Source organism: Vanellus vanellus (genome assembly GCF_965231255.1).
Source record: "Vanellus vanellus genome assembly, chromosome: 4".
NCBI classification, from domain to species: Eukaryota; Metazoa; Chordata; class Aves; order Charadriiformes; family Charadriidae; genus Vanellus; species Vanellus vanellus.
Genome location: NC_138909.1, coordinates 2,897,518 through 2,911,571, shown reverse-complemented (window position 1 = coordinate 2,911,571; position 14,054 = coordinate 2,897,518). Strand labels below are relative to the sequence as shown.

The following is a 14,054-nucleotide window of genomic DNA, read 5'->3' as shown; positions in this document are numbered from 1 at the left end:
GGGCGTGGCCCGAGTAGGGGCGTGGCCGGGAAGCCCCGCCTGGATGGGCGGTGGGGACGCACTGCGCCTGCGCGGGGCGGGGCCCGGCGCCCTGAACCCTCCCACCACACCGCCCCCCGCACCGCCCCCGCTCTGCCGATGGCGCCCTCTGGCGGACGCAGCGCAGCACTGCCCCGCGCACCGCCATCTGGTGGCCCAACGGCGGCACCGCCGCCCCCCGCCCCCGGGACCGGCGCCCGCGGCGGCTGCCCCGGGCGGGGGTGCAGAGCCCCGAGCCCGCCGGACACCCAGCCCCGCCACGCCACCCACCGCAAACACACCACCATCGCTTCTCTTTCTTCAGCTTTTTTCATTTTTCCTTCTTTATTGTACAGTGTATAAAAAAGCGCTTCCCAGCCCCAAGCGCGCGCGCGCCCTCACACTTCCGTCCCGTCCTGCACATCGCTGCGGGCTTCCACTTCCCGCTTCCCCCGCTTCCCCTTCCCGCCTCTCCCCCCGCAGGCGCCCCCCGTTTCCCGCCACCCCTTCCCGGTCCGCGCGGGGCAGTACCGGCTCTCCGGGGCCCTCCCCGCGCCCCGCGGCACCTCCACCCCGCTCTTCAGGGGATGCTCCTGCGCGGCGGCTCCGGCAGCCTCCCGCTGCCTCCGCCGCTTCCCGCACCTCCTGCTGAGGAGGCAAACTCCCGACAGCACCAGCAGCAGCAGGGCCACGGCGGCCGAGGCGCTGCCCAGGGAAGCCCCCGGCGGAGAGAAGGAGGCCGCCACGGCGCCGTCCTCCCTCGCCAGGCTCAGCCACTTCATGTTGGTGCCGTTCTGCAGCTGGGCGCCGGCGGAGATGAAGGACTCGGCCGCCATCAGCCGCCCGGCGCTATCCACCACGTCCCTGCGCCCGCGGCTCCGGCGGCCCCCGAGGGAGCGCTGAACGCGCGGCCCCGCCATGCTCTCCGGGCCGATGACGTACATGACTTGAAGGTACCACTGGTGTCCGGCTGCCACCTGGGAGAGAGGGAAGACGGCCGCACGGCAAATTACAACCAACACTTTTGCATAAAGCGCTTTCTCCAGTAAAGCCAGAGCCGGTTGCACTTTTTCTCCCACTTCTTGACTGGTGCAAACATTGACAAAAAAGCCCAGGCTGTGTCTGAGAACACCGCAACATGTCTATCGATCTCCGAGTGAGGCGCTCGTACCTTGTAGAGAGCGTCCACCTTGAGCGTAAAGCCATCGACGCCGGGCATGCTGCTCACCGAATGGAGCTCGGACAGTTCGGAAGCAAAGTGGGCATCGAAAGGCACGTCGTGGAAATACTTATCCGTCACTTCGGGTTGGTTTCGGTCCTGCAAGTCAGAGAGGCGTTACCGAGAGGAGTGCGCGCCGTCCCCTTTCCCAAGGGAAGCCAGAAGCCGGGTCATAAAATAACCCCCATGTACCGCTGCGCAAATGGAACCCCAACGCCCCCTCTGCACCCCCACCCGGGGCATTTCTCTAAACGCACGGCTTACTGCACACAGAACAGTCCTGACCTGGACGGTGCGGAGACACTTCCTACTCTTTCGGCACCGACTGCGTCAAGATGAGGTTCACAGGGCTGAAGCTCAGAGAAGGGCCGATGCACCCTGCTCGAATACGCGTGCCAAACTAACCCCTGCCATTAACATGGCCCTCGTCCCGTGACCGGGGCTGCCAGCGAGGACGCTGGCGAACGGCGACTACAAAGCGCGTGGGAAGAGCCCAACGAATCTGTGGAATGATTACTAAAAATGATCACTAATACAGCATCGGTCACACATTAAGGAAAGGCACAAAATGAAAAGGCTCCTAGGGTGGAACACAGACGCAGCTGGTACGCGAAGAATCCGCTACACCTGCGATTCCCTGTACAACATTTCCTGCAGAGGAACACGGGGAGCGGAGTGGGGTGGGGACTCCGAGCCCAAACCCTGTGATAATCCAGCAAACACGGGAACGAGATGGCGCCACGGAAGGAAAACAGTGCAAAGGATGGAGCGGAGTGGAAACACCGCGGCTAAAACTCTGATAAACTGGGAACTTGGGGACCCAACGTAGCCATCGAAGGTCTTATAGGACTGATAAACTGCCCACTTGTTACCCTGAGCCAACAATCTGTCATTTTTGTTATGAAATGCTGTCCTTTAGTGAACTTTGCTCATTATAGTGTCATTGTAATACCAAAACACACCTCCACCCCAAAGGCTACCCGCCTCCAAGGTGCGACCACTCCTCCTTGAGTCTGCCCCTGAATTTTCCGTAAACTATACCTTTAAATGCGAGGCGAGAAAATTTTACACCGATTTGGCACGGCAAGTAGAAGTACTCTCCAAAGCCGCAGAGAAAGGATTTCAGGGAATCAACAGACAGGTACAAGCGAACACCAGAACGACCCTGCAAAATAGATTGGCCCCAGATTTACTCTTGCTAAGAGAACAAGGAGTTGGTGGATTTTCACAAGGAGATAAGGAACAGCGCTGCACACATACACCCAATGGAAGAGGGGATTTGCAGGAACAGTCAGAGAAAAGGAGAGGAACAGCAAAGGAGAGCGGTGCTATTCGAGATGCGGCTGAACGGAATTGGTTCAACGAGATTCTTCAAGGGATGGGAGGACGGTCTTGAACAGGACGGTCAGCCTCGTTATGGGGAGGGATTATTCTCTTCCTAATTGCGGCGACAGTAATTGCAATCGGTCTTGGACGGATGAAAAGGGCGATGGAGAAAAGCACTTGGAAGTGAGACTCCCGAAAGAAGTCGGAGAAGTCGCCAAGGGGGGAAATGACACGGCCGCCGGTAAAGCCGACCCCGCAGTCACCGGGGTGTAGCCCGAAGCTGCGGTGCGCACCGGGCGCGGCGATCCCCCGCGCATCCCGCGCTGCCGCCCAGCGAGCGCCGCTGCTTCGTGCTGCAGCGGCGTTACGGAGTCGGTTCCCCGGTTCAGCACCGGCGCTCTCACCTCCGCCCTCGGCCGTGTCCCGCCCTCGATAACCCGCGGCCGTCCTCGCGGGGGGAGATCCGCGCTATCCGCAGCCGCGCCGAGAGAGCGCCGTCCGCCTGAATCCCCGCACGGGGCGGCACCGACAGAGGCACCGGGGAGGCCACAGGGCACAGGAGGTGCTCCGGTGGGCTCCGTCAGCCCCCGCGGCTGCTGGCGACCCTCCGGCGCCGCTTCTCCCCGGGGGGGCGGTGAGCGATGGCGCTGCGGGGACGCCCCGGGCCGGGGGACGAGCGGGAGGCGGGGAAAGGGGAGCGGGCGGGCGGGCGGCGGGACCCGGGGCGGCCCCGGTGGGCGGGGCGACTTCTATAAAAGGAGGTAAGGGGCGGGGAGGAGTTAAAAAGGAGATCACCGGTGGGCGGGGAAACGTCTATAAAAGGAGGGGCAGCCAGAGGGGCGGGGCGCGACTCTATTGGCGGCAGGTGGGCGGGGCGGTGTCCAGAAAAGGGGTGGGCGGGGCTTTGGCGGCGCGGAGTGGAGTTCGGTGGGTTCCGGGAAGCGGGTGTGGGGCTCCGGGCGGGGCTCGGGGCGCGCAGCCGAGAGCGAGTGCCGCGTTCCCGGCCGGGACAGCGGCTGCGGGGGCTCCGGAACAGCCCGAGCGCCGCCGGGGGGGTCCGGGAGCGGCTCGGCGGGGCGGCGCGGGGCTGCCGAGCCGCGCGGTGCGGGGTCCGGCGGGACGGAGCGCCCTCCTGCCCGGCAACGGCCGGGCCCGGGGTCAGTTCGGGAACGGCGCCGGGAACGCGCCGCCCTCCGGGACCGGGGGGAGGTTGGCGCCGGCCCGGGGGGCGCAGACGGGCCCCGCCGGGCGCGGGAACGTCCCAGCCCGGGGCCGGGACAGACACGGGGGTGGCGGGGCAGGGACGGGGCGGGCAACCGGTCAGCGGGTGGCGAGAGCCACGTGTGCCGCGTCACTGTACCGTGTATATTTTTGTAACGTTGTTATTGTTTTGTTTTCCGCTACTGTGCTATTAAACTGTCGTTATCTCAACCCGCGAGTTTTTTCCCTTTTTTCTCCCCACCCCACCGGTGTGTGGTGGGGAGAAGTGAATGAGTGGCTGTGACTGAGCCTAAACCCAGACCAGAGCCCCGGTCCTGCGCCGGGCAGAGCCCGAGCCGGGGGCAGCCGCTGCTTTGGGGCTCCGAAACAGCCCCTGAATCCGGCGGGTTTGGGGCTGCGGCACAGGGAGCCGGGACCCGTGGTCAAGTCTGAGACCAGAGACCACCTCCTGCGTTTTGGGGCTCAGAAACAACGTGCTGCGTGTTCAGGGCTTGAAACTGGGCTCCTTTGGGCAGGCTCAGAGCTGAGAAACAGAGACCAAGTCCTGTGTTTGGGGGCTCAGAAAGAGCGACCGAGTCCTGCCTGTGTGGGGACTTGAAACCAGGCCCACTTGGTCAGTTTTGGGGCTCACAAAGGGAGGGTCAGTGCTGCATTTGGGGGGCTCGGAACCAGGCTCACGGGGCCAGTGTTGGAGCTGAGAAACACAGACCACGTCCTGCATGTTTAGAGCTCGAAACCGGGCTCGGCTCAGAGCTGAGGTCCTGTATTTCGTGGGCTTGAAACCAGGCGCGTTTAGCTCAGAAAGAGAGACTAAGTGCTGCGTTTGAGGGGGAGGGGTGGGAATGAGGCCCGTTTGGGCAGCTTTAGAAAGACACCAAGTCCTGTGTTCTGCAGCTCAAAACCAGAAAATCCTGTTTGGGGGAAGGGGGGGCTTGTAACCAGGCTCATTTGGCCACTTTGGGGCTCACAGAGACTAAAAGCCGTGCGGTTTGGGGAGCTCGAAACAAGGCTCATGTGGCCACATTTCGGGCTCAGAAGCGGAGACTAAGTCCTGCGTTTTGGGGGACTGAGGCAGAGACCAAGTCTTGTTTGTTTGGGTTCACAGAGAGAGACTAAGAGCTGCATTTTGGGGGCTACCAACCAGGCTCATTGGGCCAGGTGTAGAGCCCAGAAAGAGAGACTAAGTGCTGCGTTGTGGAGTGTTGAAACCGGGCTCATGTGGGGCCTCAGAAACTAAGTCCTGTGTTTTGGGGTCTTGCAAGCAAGGTCGCTAAGCCGGTGTTTGGGCTGAGAAAAAGCAGCTAAGTGCTGCGTTTGGGTTGTTTGAATCCAGGCTCATGTGGCCAGTGTTAGGGCTCAGAAAAAGAGACTAAGTGCTGCGTGTTGGGGGACTGAAGCAGAGACAAAGTCCCTTCCGTTTGGGCTCAGAAACAGAGACTAAGTGCTATGTATTGGAGTTCTGAAACTACGGCCACTAAGCCAGTTTTGGGGCCAAGAGAGATTAAGGGCTGTGCCGGGGGGGGGCTTGAAACCAGCCTCTTTTGGCCAGTGTTAGAGCTGAGAAACAGAGACCAAGTGCTGTGTTTTGGGGCTTGAAACAGGGCTCATTTGGCCAAGTGTAGGGCTCAGAACTAGACACCAAGTGCTGTGTCTTGGGGGCTCGAAGCAGAGACCGAGCCCCGTGTGTTTGGGCTCAGGCACAGAGACCGGGGCAGTGCTGTGTTTTGCGGGTAGAACCCGGGCTCATTTGGCCACCCGAGGTGCTTAGGACCACAGCCCCGGCCCCGCGTTTGGGGCTGCAGCCGGGGCTCCCGTGGCCACCGCGGCATTCCCCCCGACAGCCCCGGTCCGGGCTCAGACCGGGACCCGCGGCTCTGCCCGGTCCTCCCCAGCAAAGGCAGCGCCCGCAGCCTCTCACCGCTCCCGGGTCCGATAGTACAGCCGGAGCCTCGACACCATTTACAGCCTTTATTCACCGAAACGGAGCGCCCCCGCAGCGGGGCGGGGGATTGGGCCCCGCCGCCGGTCCCCGCTCGCCGACCCAGGCCCGGACCCGCAGCGCGGCTCCTCCTGCCCGCGGCACCGGGACAAAGACGACCAGACTGGGCACCGCCGCGCTTCTCCAGCCCAGGACCCGCTCCCCGCCCGCCCGAGAAAAAGCAGACACCGACCGGGTACCCCCCGCCGGCACCGACAGGGCCGCAGCTCCCCGCGCCCGCGAGACCCATAGCCAGACCCAGGCCCGGCCTCGACCCCGGCCCAAACCCAAACCCGACCCCGACACCATCGCACCGCCCCCGGCTCCACGAAGCCCCACGAGAAGACCCCGGGACGACACCCCCTCCCCGCGTAACGGAACGCCGCGCCCCAACACACCGTTCCCTCCCGCCACAGTACCGCACTCCGCCGACACAGCACTCCGCACCGCTCTGGCGGCACAAGAAGCGGCGCGTGCGCGGGGCGGGGCGGAAGGGGCGGGGCGGAGAGCGGCGCATGCGCGGGATGGGGCCCTGCACAGGTGCGCAGGGTGGGGCGTCGTCGCGCATGCGCAGTTTGTTTCCCGGCGCAGGTGCGCGGGGCGGGGCGGGGCGCGGTGCCCCAGGGCGCGTGCGCGGGGCGGGGCCGAGGGCATTTGAGCCGCGTCGTCCGCCGTTCTCCCCCTTTGCTCGTTCTCTCCCGGTTCCGCCGCCCGCGGCCCCGGGGCGGCAGCGCCCGGTCGGGGCTCCCCCGGCGGGGCCGGGAGAGGCGCGGGGAGCTCGGCCCGTGGCCGGGAGCGGGCGGCGTCGGGGCCGGTGAGTGCCGGTGGCTCCGCGGAGGAGGCGGCGGGGCTCGGGGCGGCGGCCAATAAAGCCCGGAGGGCCGGAGCCCGGCGCCCCCAGCCCTCGCCCGCGGCCCCCCGGGGCCGGGCCCGCCCCGCGGGTCCCCCCGTTCCGTTGCCCAGTGGCGTCCGGTCCCGCGGGAGCCCGCGCGGGGCAGGGGGGGTTCGGGGCTGGTGCGGGGCTGCGGGGAGTGGAGAGCCGTGGCCGGTGCTGGGGCCGAGCGGTGGGTTCGGGGGCCGTGAGCCCTGGGCCGGGCCGGTTCTGGGGCTCGGAGCGGCAGCGGGGGGGTTCGGGGCTGAGGAGCGGTCCCGGGGTCAGGTTTAGGCTCAGGAGCGGGTTCGGGGCTCAGAATGGGACACTGGGGCAGATTTGGGGCTCAGGACCACACACCGGGGCAGGTTCGGGGCTCACACCGGGCCCAGCCAGGGGTTAGGAAGCAGCTCTGGGACGCAGGGGCAGAGCCCGGGGACTCTGAAGCTCAGACAAAGGCTCAGTTGTGTATTTTCAGTGCTTGAAAATGCCGGCGGAGCGCTGTGGTTCTGGGGCTCAGAAAACCCACTAAGTGCTGCGTTTTTGGGACTTGGAAACGGAGGCTGTGTCGGCCGTTTTCAGACCCCAAAGCAGTGGGTGGGTGGGAGATGGGGGTGGGTGGGAGGGTGTTGGGATGCGGGTGGGGGGTGGTGGGAGGGTGTTTGGGTGCTGGGTGGGAGGGGAGGGGAGGCAGGGTGCGTGGACCCCCACCAGAGGTGGGGGTCCGGTCGCGTTGGTCCCTGAATTTAGGGACGCCGGCATGCACCAGGCAAAAATCAACGCATGAGATAGTCTCTGGGCGAAAAAGCACTTTTCCCACTGTTCGTGTGTCCAACTCTTTATTCAAGGGGGGTACAACCTCCGGACTAGTTAGTGTACAATTATGACAGTTCATATTCATATACAAGTTATGACAGTGATTGATTTACGACCTCGGCTAAAGCCGAGAGCCTTGAACAAGCACGAGCTGTAATAGGCAGGAACAACCACGCTGGAAACATTCAGGAGCTGGAGCTGCAGCCAAAACTGAACAGGAGCCATCCTTCAGCTGGACTGAGGCTGGAGCTGCAGCCAAACTGGAACCGAAGATGCGCTGAAGCATCGAACCGAGCTGGACCTGGAAATAAATGAGTGCAGAAAGTGCTGTGGTTCAGCCCTGAACAGCCCTTTGCTCACCCCAGGGGGACAGGGAAAAAAACACCCAAAAGTCATGCGCTGAAATAAAGACAGGACATAAATAGGACAAATAATAATAATAATAGAATATACGAAAACACGTGATACACAATGCCATTGCTCACCCATCCCCAGCTGGGCAAGCGCTGTGCCGCAAAAACTAAACCATCCCTGTGTGTCACCAACACTGGATCCAGCACAAACCCAAACCACAGCCCCGTACAAACTACTGTGAACAAAATTAACTGTACCCCGACAGAAACAATGACCCGGATCTGCAAACGAGCTGGAACCATCCACAAGTTGGACCACAAACAAAATAAGGCAGAAACAACTAACCTGAGGCGGTAAATGAGCTGGAGCCGTCCATCAGCCGGAGTGAAACTGGAGCAGAAACAAACGGGAACCACAAATGAGCCGGACCCAAAACTGAACAGGAGCTGGACCTGGAAAATGATGAGTGCAGAAAGTGCTGTGGTTCAGCCCGGCAGCAGCTGAGCCCCGCACAGCCCTTCCCTCACCCCAGTGGGACAGAAAATAATAACACTACAATATACAAAACCAGTGATGCACAGTGCAATTGCTCACCCCCAGCTGGGCACGCGCTGCTAAGCAAGAACTAAACCATCCCCGTGTGTCACCAACACTGGTTCCAGCACAAACCCAAACCACCCCCCCGTACAAATCACTGTGAACCAAATCAACTGTACCCCAACCGAAACCGGGACAGAAACAATGACCTGGAGCTGCAAACGAGCTGAAACCCTCCATGCGCTGGAGCAGAAACAAAACCGGGGCAGAAACGACTAACCTGAGGCTGTAAATGAGCTGGAACAGGAGCTGAAAGGAGCCGGAGCCATCCGTGAGCTGGAGCCGTCCATCAGCCGGACTGAAACCGGAGCAGAAACAAACGGGAGCCGCGAATGAACCGGAGCCACAGCTGAAGCGGAGCCGTCCAGGAGCGGGACCCGAAGCAAAGGGGAACCCGAACCCCCAAACGAAAGCAAACGGGGCCACAAACAGCCGCCCCGGAGCCGCACTGAGCTCCCCAAACGCCCCCGAAACGCGCGGCCCCGACCTGCCCGGCCCCGGCCCCCCCCCGGGGGGGCTGCGGGGACGGGGACCGCGGGGAGCCCCGCCGGGGTCGGCACCCGCCCTCCCCGTCCCCCGCCGGCCCCGCGCCCCGCTCCCCCCGCGCAGCTCCAGCTCCAGCCCCGCTCCCCGCCGCCCCGGGGCACTCACCTCACCGGGCACCGCCTCCCCCGCCTCGGCGCCGCCACCGACCTTCTCGGCGGCACCGGGACGGCCCCCGCTGCCAGGGCCCGCCTTCCCCGGCCCGCCGGCGGCGCTGCCGGAGCCCGTGCGGGGCCCCGCGGCGGCCTCAGCTCCCTCCGCAGCACCTTTTGGGCTGAAAAAGAAGGGCTGGAGGGAAATCCGCGGCTTCGGGCGGAGCCGCCCCAGCGCCCGGTGCCGCCGCCGCCGGCCCGAGGGAACGCCGGGCAGGGCCGAGGGGCTGAACCCCAGCGCCGACCAGTTCGGCCCCGGTGCCGACTGGCTCCCCCGGCAGCAGCTCCCGCACTCACCGCTCCGGAGGGCTCCGTCCCGCCGGCGGCCGCCCCGGGACAGCTCCGGCCAGAAGGAACCGGCCGGTGCCCGCGGCGGGAGGAGGGAGCCCGGCGGCGGGAGGGGGCACCGCCCGCCCCAGAACACCCCCAGCCCCGCCGGGCCCCGGAGCCCCCCGCGACCGGAGCCCCCACGGCCGCTCGCCGGCTCACGGCTCCAGCGGGGGCTCAGCCCGGCGGGGAAGCCGGGAGCTGCCCGGAGGCGCCGCTGTGCGCTCGGCCCCGGGAAGCAGCCGGAGCCCGGCAGGGACACCGCCACCGGGACCACCACTCCGCTCCCGCCACCGCCGCCGCCGCCGCCATGTTTCCGCCCTCTCTCCCCGCGCCGACGGCGCCCCCTGGCGGCCGGGAGGGGCTTTTGACCCCTCGGGGGCCGCCGCGCACCTGTTGCTAATGCGGCACGTGACCGCAGGTGCGCACGCGGGGGCGTGGCCCCAGGAGGGGCGTGGCCGGGAAGCCCCGCCTGGATGGGCGGTGGGGACGCACTGCGCCTGCGCGGGGCGGGGCCCGGCGCCTCGACCCCTCCCGACGACCCGCCCCCCGCACCGCCCCCGCTCTGCCGATGGCGCCCTCTGGCGGACGCAGCGCAGCACTGCCCCGCGCACCGCCATCTGGTGGCCCAACGGCGGCACCGCCGCCCCCCGCTCCCGGGACCGGCGCCCGCGGCGGCTGCCCCGGGCGGGGGTGCAGAGCCCCGAGCCCGCCGGACACCCAGCCCCGCCACGCCACCCACCGCAAACACACCACCATCGCTTCTCTTTCTTCAGCTTTTTTCATTTTTCCTTCTTTATTGTACAGTGTATAAAAAAGCGCTTCCCAGCCCCAAGCGCGCGCGCGCCCTCACACTTCCGTCCCGTCCTGCACATCGCTGCGGGCTTCCACTTCCCGCTTCCCCCGCTTCCCCTTCCCGCCTCTCCCCCCGCAGGCGCCCCCCGTTTCCCGCCACCCCTTCCCGGTCCGCGCGGGGCAGTACCGGCTCTCCGGGGCCCTCCCCGCGCCCCGCGGCACCTCCACCCCGCTCTTCAGGGGATGCTCCTGCGCGGCGGCTCCGGCAGCCTCCCGCTGCCTCCGCCGCTTCCCGCACCTCCTGCTGAGGAGGCAAACTCCCGACAGCACCAGCAGCAGCAGGGCCACGGCGGCCGAGGCGCTGCCCAGGGAAGCCCCCGGCGGAGAGAAGGAGGCCGCCACGGCGCCGTCCTCCCTCGCCAGGCTCAGCCACTTCATGTTGGTGCCGTTCTGCAGCTGGGCGCCGGCGGAGATGAAGGACTCGGCCGCCATCAGCCGCCCGGCGCTATCCACCACGTCCCTGCGCCCGCGGCTCCGGCGGCCCCCGAGGGAGCGCTGAACGCGCGGCCCCGCCATGCTCTCCGGGCCAATGACGTACATGACTTGAAGGTACCACTGGTGTCCGGCTGCCACCTGGGAGAGAGGGAAGACGGCCGCATGGCAAATTACAACCAACACTTTTGCATAAAGCGCTTTCTCCAGTAAAGCCAGAGCCGGTTGCACCTTTTCTCCCACTTCTTGACTGGTGCAAACATTGACAAAAAGGCCCAGGCTGTGTCTGTGAGCACCCGCAATATGTCTATCGATCACCGAGTGAGGCGCTCGTACCTTGTAGAGAGCGTCCACCTTGAGCGTAAAGCCATCGACGCCGGGCATGCTGCTCACCGAATGGAGCTCGGACAGTTCGGAAGCAAAGTGGGCATCGAAAGGCACGTCGTGGAAATACTTATCCGTCACTTTGGGTTGGTTTCGGTCCTGCAAGTCAGAGAGGCGTTACCGAGAGGAGTGCGCGCCGTCCCCTTTCCCAAGGGAAGCCAGAAGTCGGGTCATAAAATAACCCCCATGTACCGCTGCACAAATGGAACCCCAACGCCCCCTCTGCACCCCCACCCGGGGCATTTCTCTAAACGCACGGCTTACTGCACACAGAACAGTCCTGACCTGGACGGTGCGGAGACACTTCCTACTCTTTCGGCACCGACTGCGTCAAGATGAGGTTCACAGGGCTGAAGCTCACAGAAGGGCTGATGCAGCCTGCTCGAATACGTGTGCCAAACTAACCCCTGCCATTAACATGGCCCTCGTCCCGTGACCGGGGCTGCCAGCGAGGACGCTGGCGAACGGCGACTACAAAGCGCGTGGGAAGAGCCCAACGAATCTGTGGAACGATTACTAAAAATGATCACTAATACAGCATTGGTCACACATTAAGGAAAGGCACAAAATGAAAAGGCTCCTAGGGTGGAATACAGCCGCAGCTGGTACGCGAAGAATCCGCTACACCTGCGATTCCCTGTACAACATTTCCTGCAGAGGAACACGGGGAGTGGAGTGGGGTGGGGACTCCGAGCCCAAACCCTGTGATAATCCAGCAAACACGGGAACGAGATGGCGCCACGGAAGGAAAACAGTGCAAAGGATGGAGCGGAGTGGAGACACCGCGGCTAACACTCTGATAAACTGGAAACTTGGGGACCCAATGGAGCCCTCGAAGGTCTTATAGGACTGATAAACTGCCCACTTGTTACCCTGAGCCAACGATCTGTCATTTTTGTTATGAAATGCTGTCCTTTAGTGAACTTTGCTCATTATAGTGTCATTATTATACCAAAACACACCTCCACCCCAAAGGCTACCCGCCTCCAAGGTGCGACCACTCCTCCTTGAGTCTGCCCCTGAATTTTCCGTAAACTATACCTTTAAATGCGAGGCGAGAAAATTTTACACCGATTTGGCACGGCAAGTAGAAGTACTCTCCAAAGCCGCAGAGAAAGGATTTCAGGGAATCAACAGACAGGTACAAGCGAACACCAGAACGACCCTGCAAAATAGATTGGCCCCAGATTTACTCTTGCTAAGAGAACAAGGAGTTGGTGGATTTTCACAAGGAGATAAGGAACAGCGCTGCACACATACACCCAATGGAAGAGGGGATTTGCGGGAACAGTCAGAGAAAAGGAGAGGAACAGCAAAGGAGAGCGGTGCTATTCGAGACGCGGCTGAACGGAATTGGTTCAACGAGATTCTTCAAGGGATGGGAGGAGGGTCTTGAACAGGACGGTCAGCCTCGTTATGGGAAGGGATTATTCTCTTCCTAATTGCGGCGACAGTAATTGCAGTCGGTCTTGGACGGATGAAAAGGGTGATGGCGAAAAGCACTTGGAAGTGAGACTCCCGAAAGAAGTCGGGGAAGTCGCCAAGGGGGGAAATGACACGGCCGCCGGTAAAGCCGACCCCGCAGTCACCGGGGTGTAGCCCGAAGCTGCGGTGCGCACCGGGCGCGGCCATCCCCCGCGCATCCCGCGCTGCCGCCCAGAGAGCGCCGCTGCTTCGTGCTGCAGCGGCGTTACGGAGTCGGTTCCCCGGTTCGGGGCCATCAGCACCGGCGCTCTCACCTCCGCCCTCGGCCGTGTCCCGCCCTCGATAACCCGCGGCCGTCCTCGCGGGGGGAGATCCGCGCTATCCGCAGCCGCGCCGAGAGAGCGCCGTCCGTCTGAATCCCCGCACGGGGCGGCACCGACAGAGGCACCGGGGAGGCCACAGGGCACAGGCGGTGCTCCGGTGGGCTCCGTCAGCCCCCGCGGCTGCTCGCGACCCTCCGGCGCCGCTTCTCCCCGGGGGGGCGGTGAGCGATGGCGCTGCGGGGACGCCCCGGGCCGGGGGACGAGCGGGAGGCGGGGAAAGGGAAGCGGGCGGGCGGGCGGGCGGAAGGACCCGGGGCGACCCCGGTGGGCGGGGCGACTTCTATAAAAGGAGGTAAGGGGCGGGGAGGATTTAAAAAGGAGATCACCGGTGGGCGGGGCAACGTCTATAAAAGGAGGGGCAGCCAGAGGGGCGGGGCGCGACTCTATTGGCGGCAGGTGGGCGGGGCGGTGTCCAGAAAAGGGGTGGGCGGGGCTCTGGCGGCGCGGAGTGGCGTTCGGTGGGTCCCGGGAAGCGGGTGTGGGGCTCCGGGCGGGGCTCGGGGCGCGCAGCCGAGAGCGAGTGCCGCGTTCCCGGCCGGGACAGCGGCTGCGGGGGCTCCGGAACAGCCCGAGCGCCGCCGAGGGGGGCCTGGAGCGGCTCGGCGGGGCGGCGCGGGGCTGCCGAGCCGCGCGGTGCGGGGTCCGGTGGGACGGAGCGTCCTTCCGCCCGGCAGCGGCCGGGCCCGGGGTCAGTTCGGGAACGGCGCCGGGAACGCGCCGCCTTCCGGGACCGGGGGGAGGTTGGCGCCGGCCCGGGGGGCGCAGACGGGCCCCGCCGGGCGCGGGAACGTCCCAGCCCGGGGCCGGGACAGACACGGGGGTGGCGGGGCAGGGACGGGGCGGGCAACCGGTCAGCGGGTGGCGAGAGCCACGTGTGCCGCGTCACTGTACCGTGTATATTTTTGTAACGTTGTTATTGTTTTGTTTTCCGCTACTGTGCTATTAAACTGTCGTTATCTCAACCCGCGAGTTTTTTCCCTTTTTTCTCCCCGCCCCACCGGTGTGTGGTGGGGAGAAGTGAATGAGTGGCTGTGACTGAGCCTAAACCCAGACCAGAGCCCCGGTCCTGCGCCGGGCAGAGCCCGAGCCGGGGGCAGCCGCTGCTTTGGGGCTCCGAAACAGCCCCTGAATCCGGCGGGTTTGGGGCTGCGGC

At 64.7% G+C, this 14,054-nt stretch overlaps 2 protein-coding genes across 2 annotated transcripts; both read right to left on the bottom strand.

The window, feature by feature from the left end:
* Positions 1-416: 416 nt before the first annotated feature.
* On the bottom strand, positions 417-1,372 carry LOC309671234 (extracellular matrix organizing protein FRAS1-like; the record flags this gene model as incomplete). Its single annotated transcript, XM_082482439.1, has 2 exons — positions 1,190-1,372; positions 417-995 (listed from the first exon to the last, which is right to left on the bottom strand). The coding sequence occupies exons 1-2, from the start codon at positions 1,235-1,237 to the stop codon at positions 417-419; spliced, it is 627 nt and encodes a 208-aa protein (XP_082338565.1). The 5' UTR covers positions 1,238-1,372.
* Positions 1,373-7,526: 6,154 nt separating this feature from the next.
* Positions 7,527-12,168, bottom strand: LOC309671233 (uncharacterized protein). Its single transcript, XM_082482438.1, has 8 exons — positions 12,135-12,168; positions 11,046-11,192; positions 10,276-10,850; positions 9,393-9,769; positions 9,052-9,217; positions 8,621-8,698; positions 8,149-8,255; positions 7,527-7,750 (listed from the first exon to the last, which is right to left on the bottom strand). Exons 2-8 carry the CDS (start codon positions 11,091-11,093, stop codon positions 7,635-7,637), a joined length of 1,467 nt encoding a protein of 488 aa, XP_082338564.1. The 5' UTR covers positions 11,094-11,192; positions 12,135-12,168; the 3' UTR covers positions 7,527-7,634.
* Between the last annotated feature and the right edge of the window lie 1,886 nt (positions 12,169-14,054).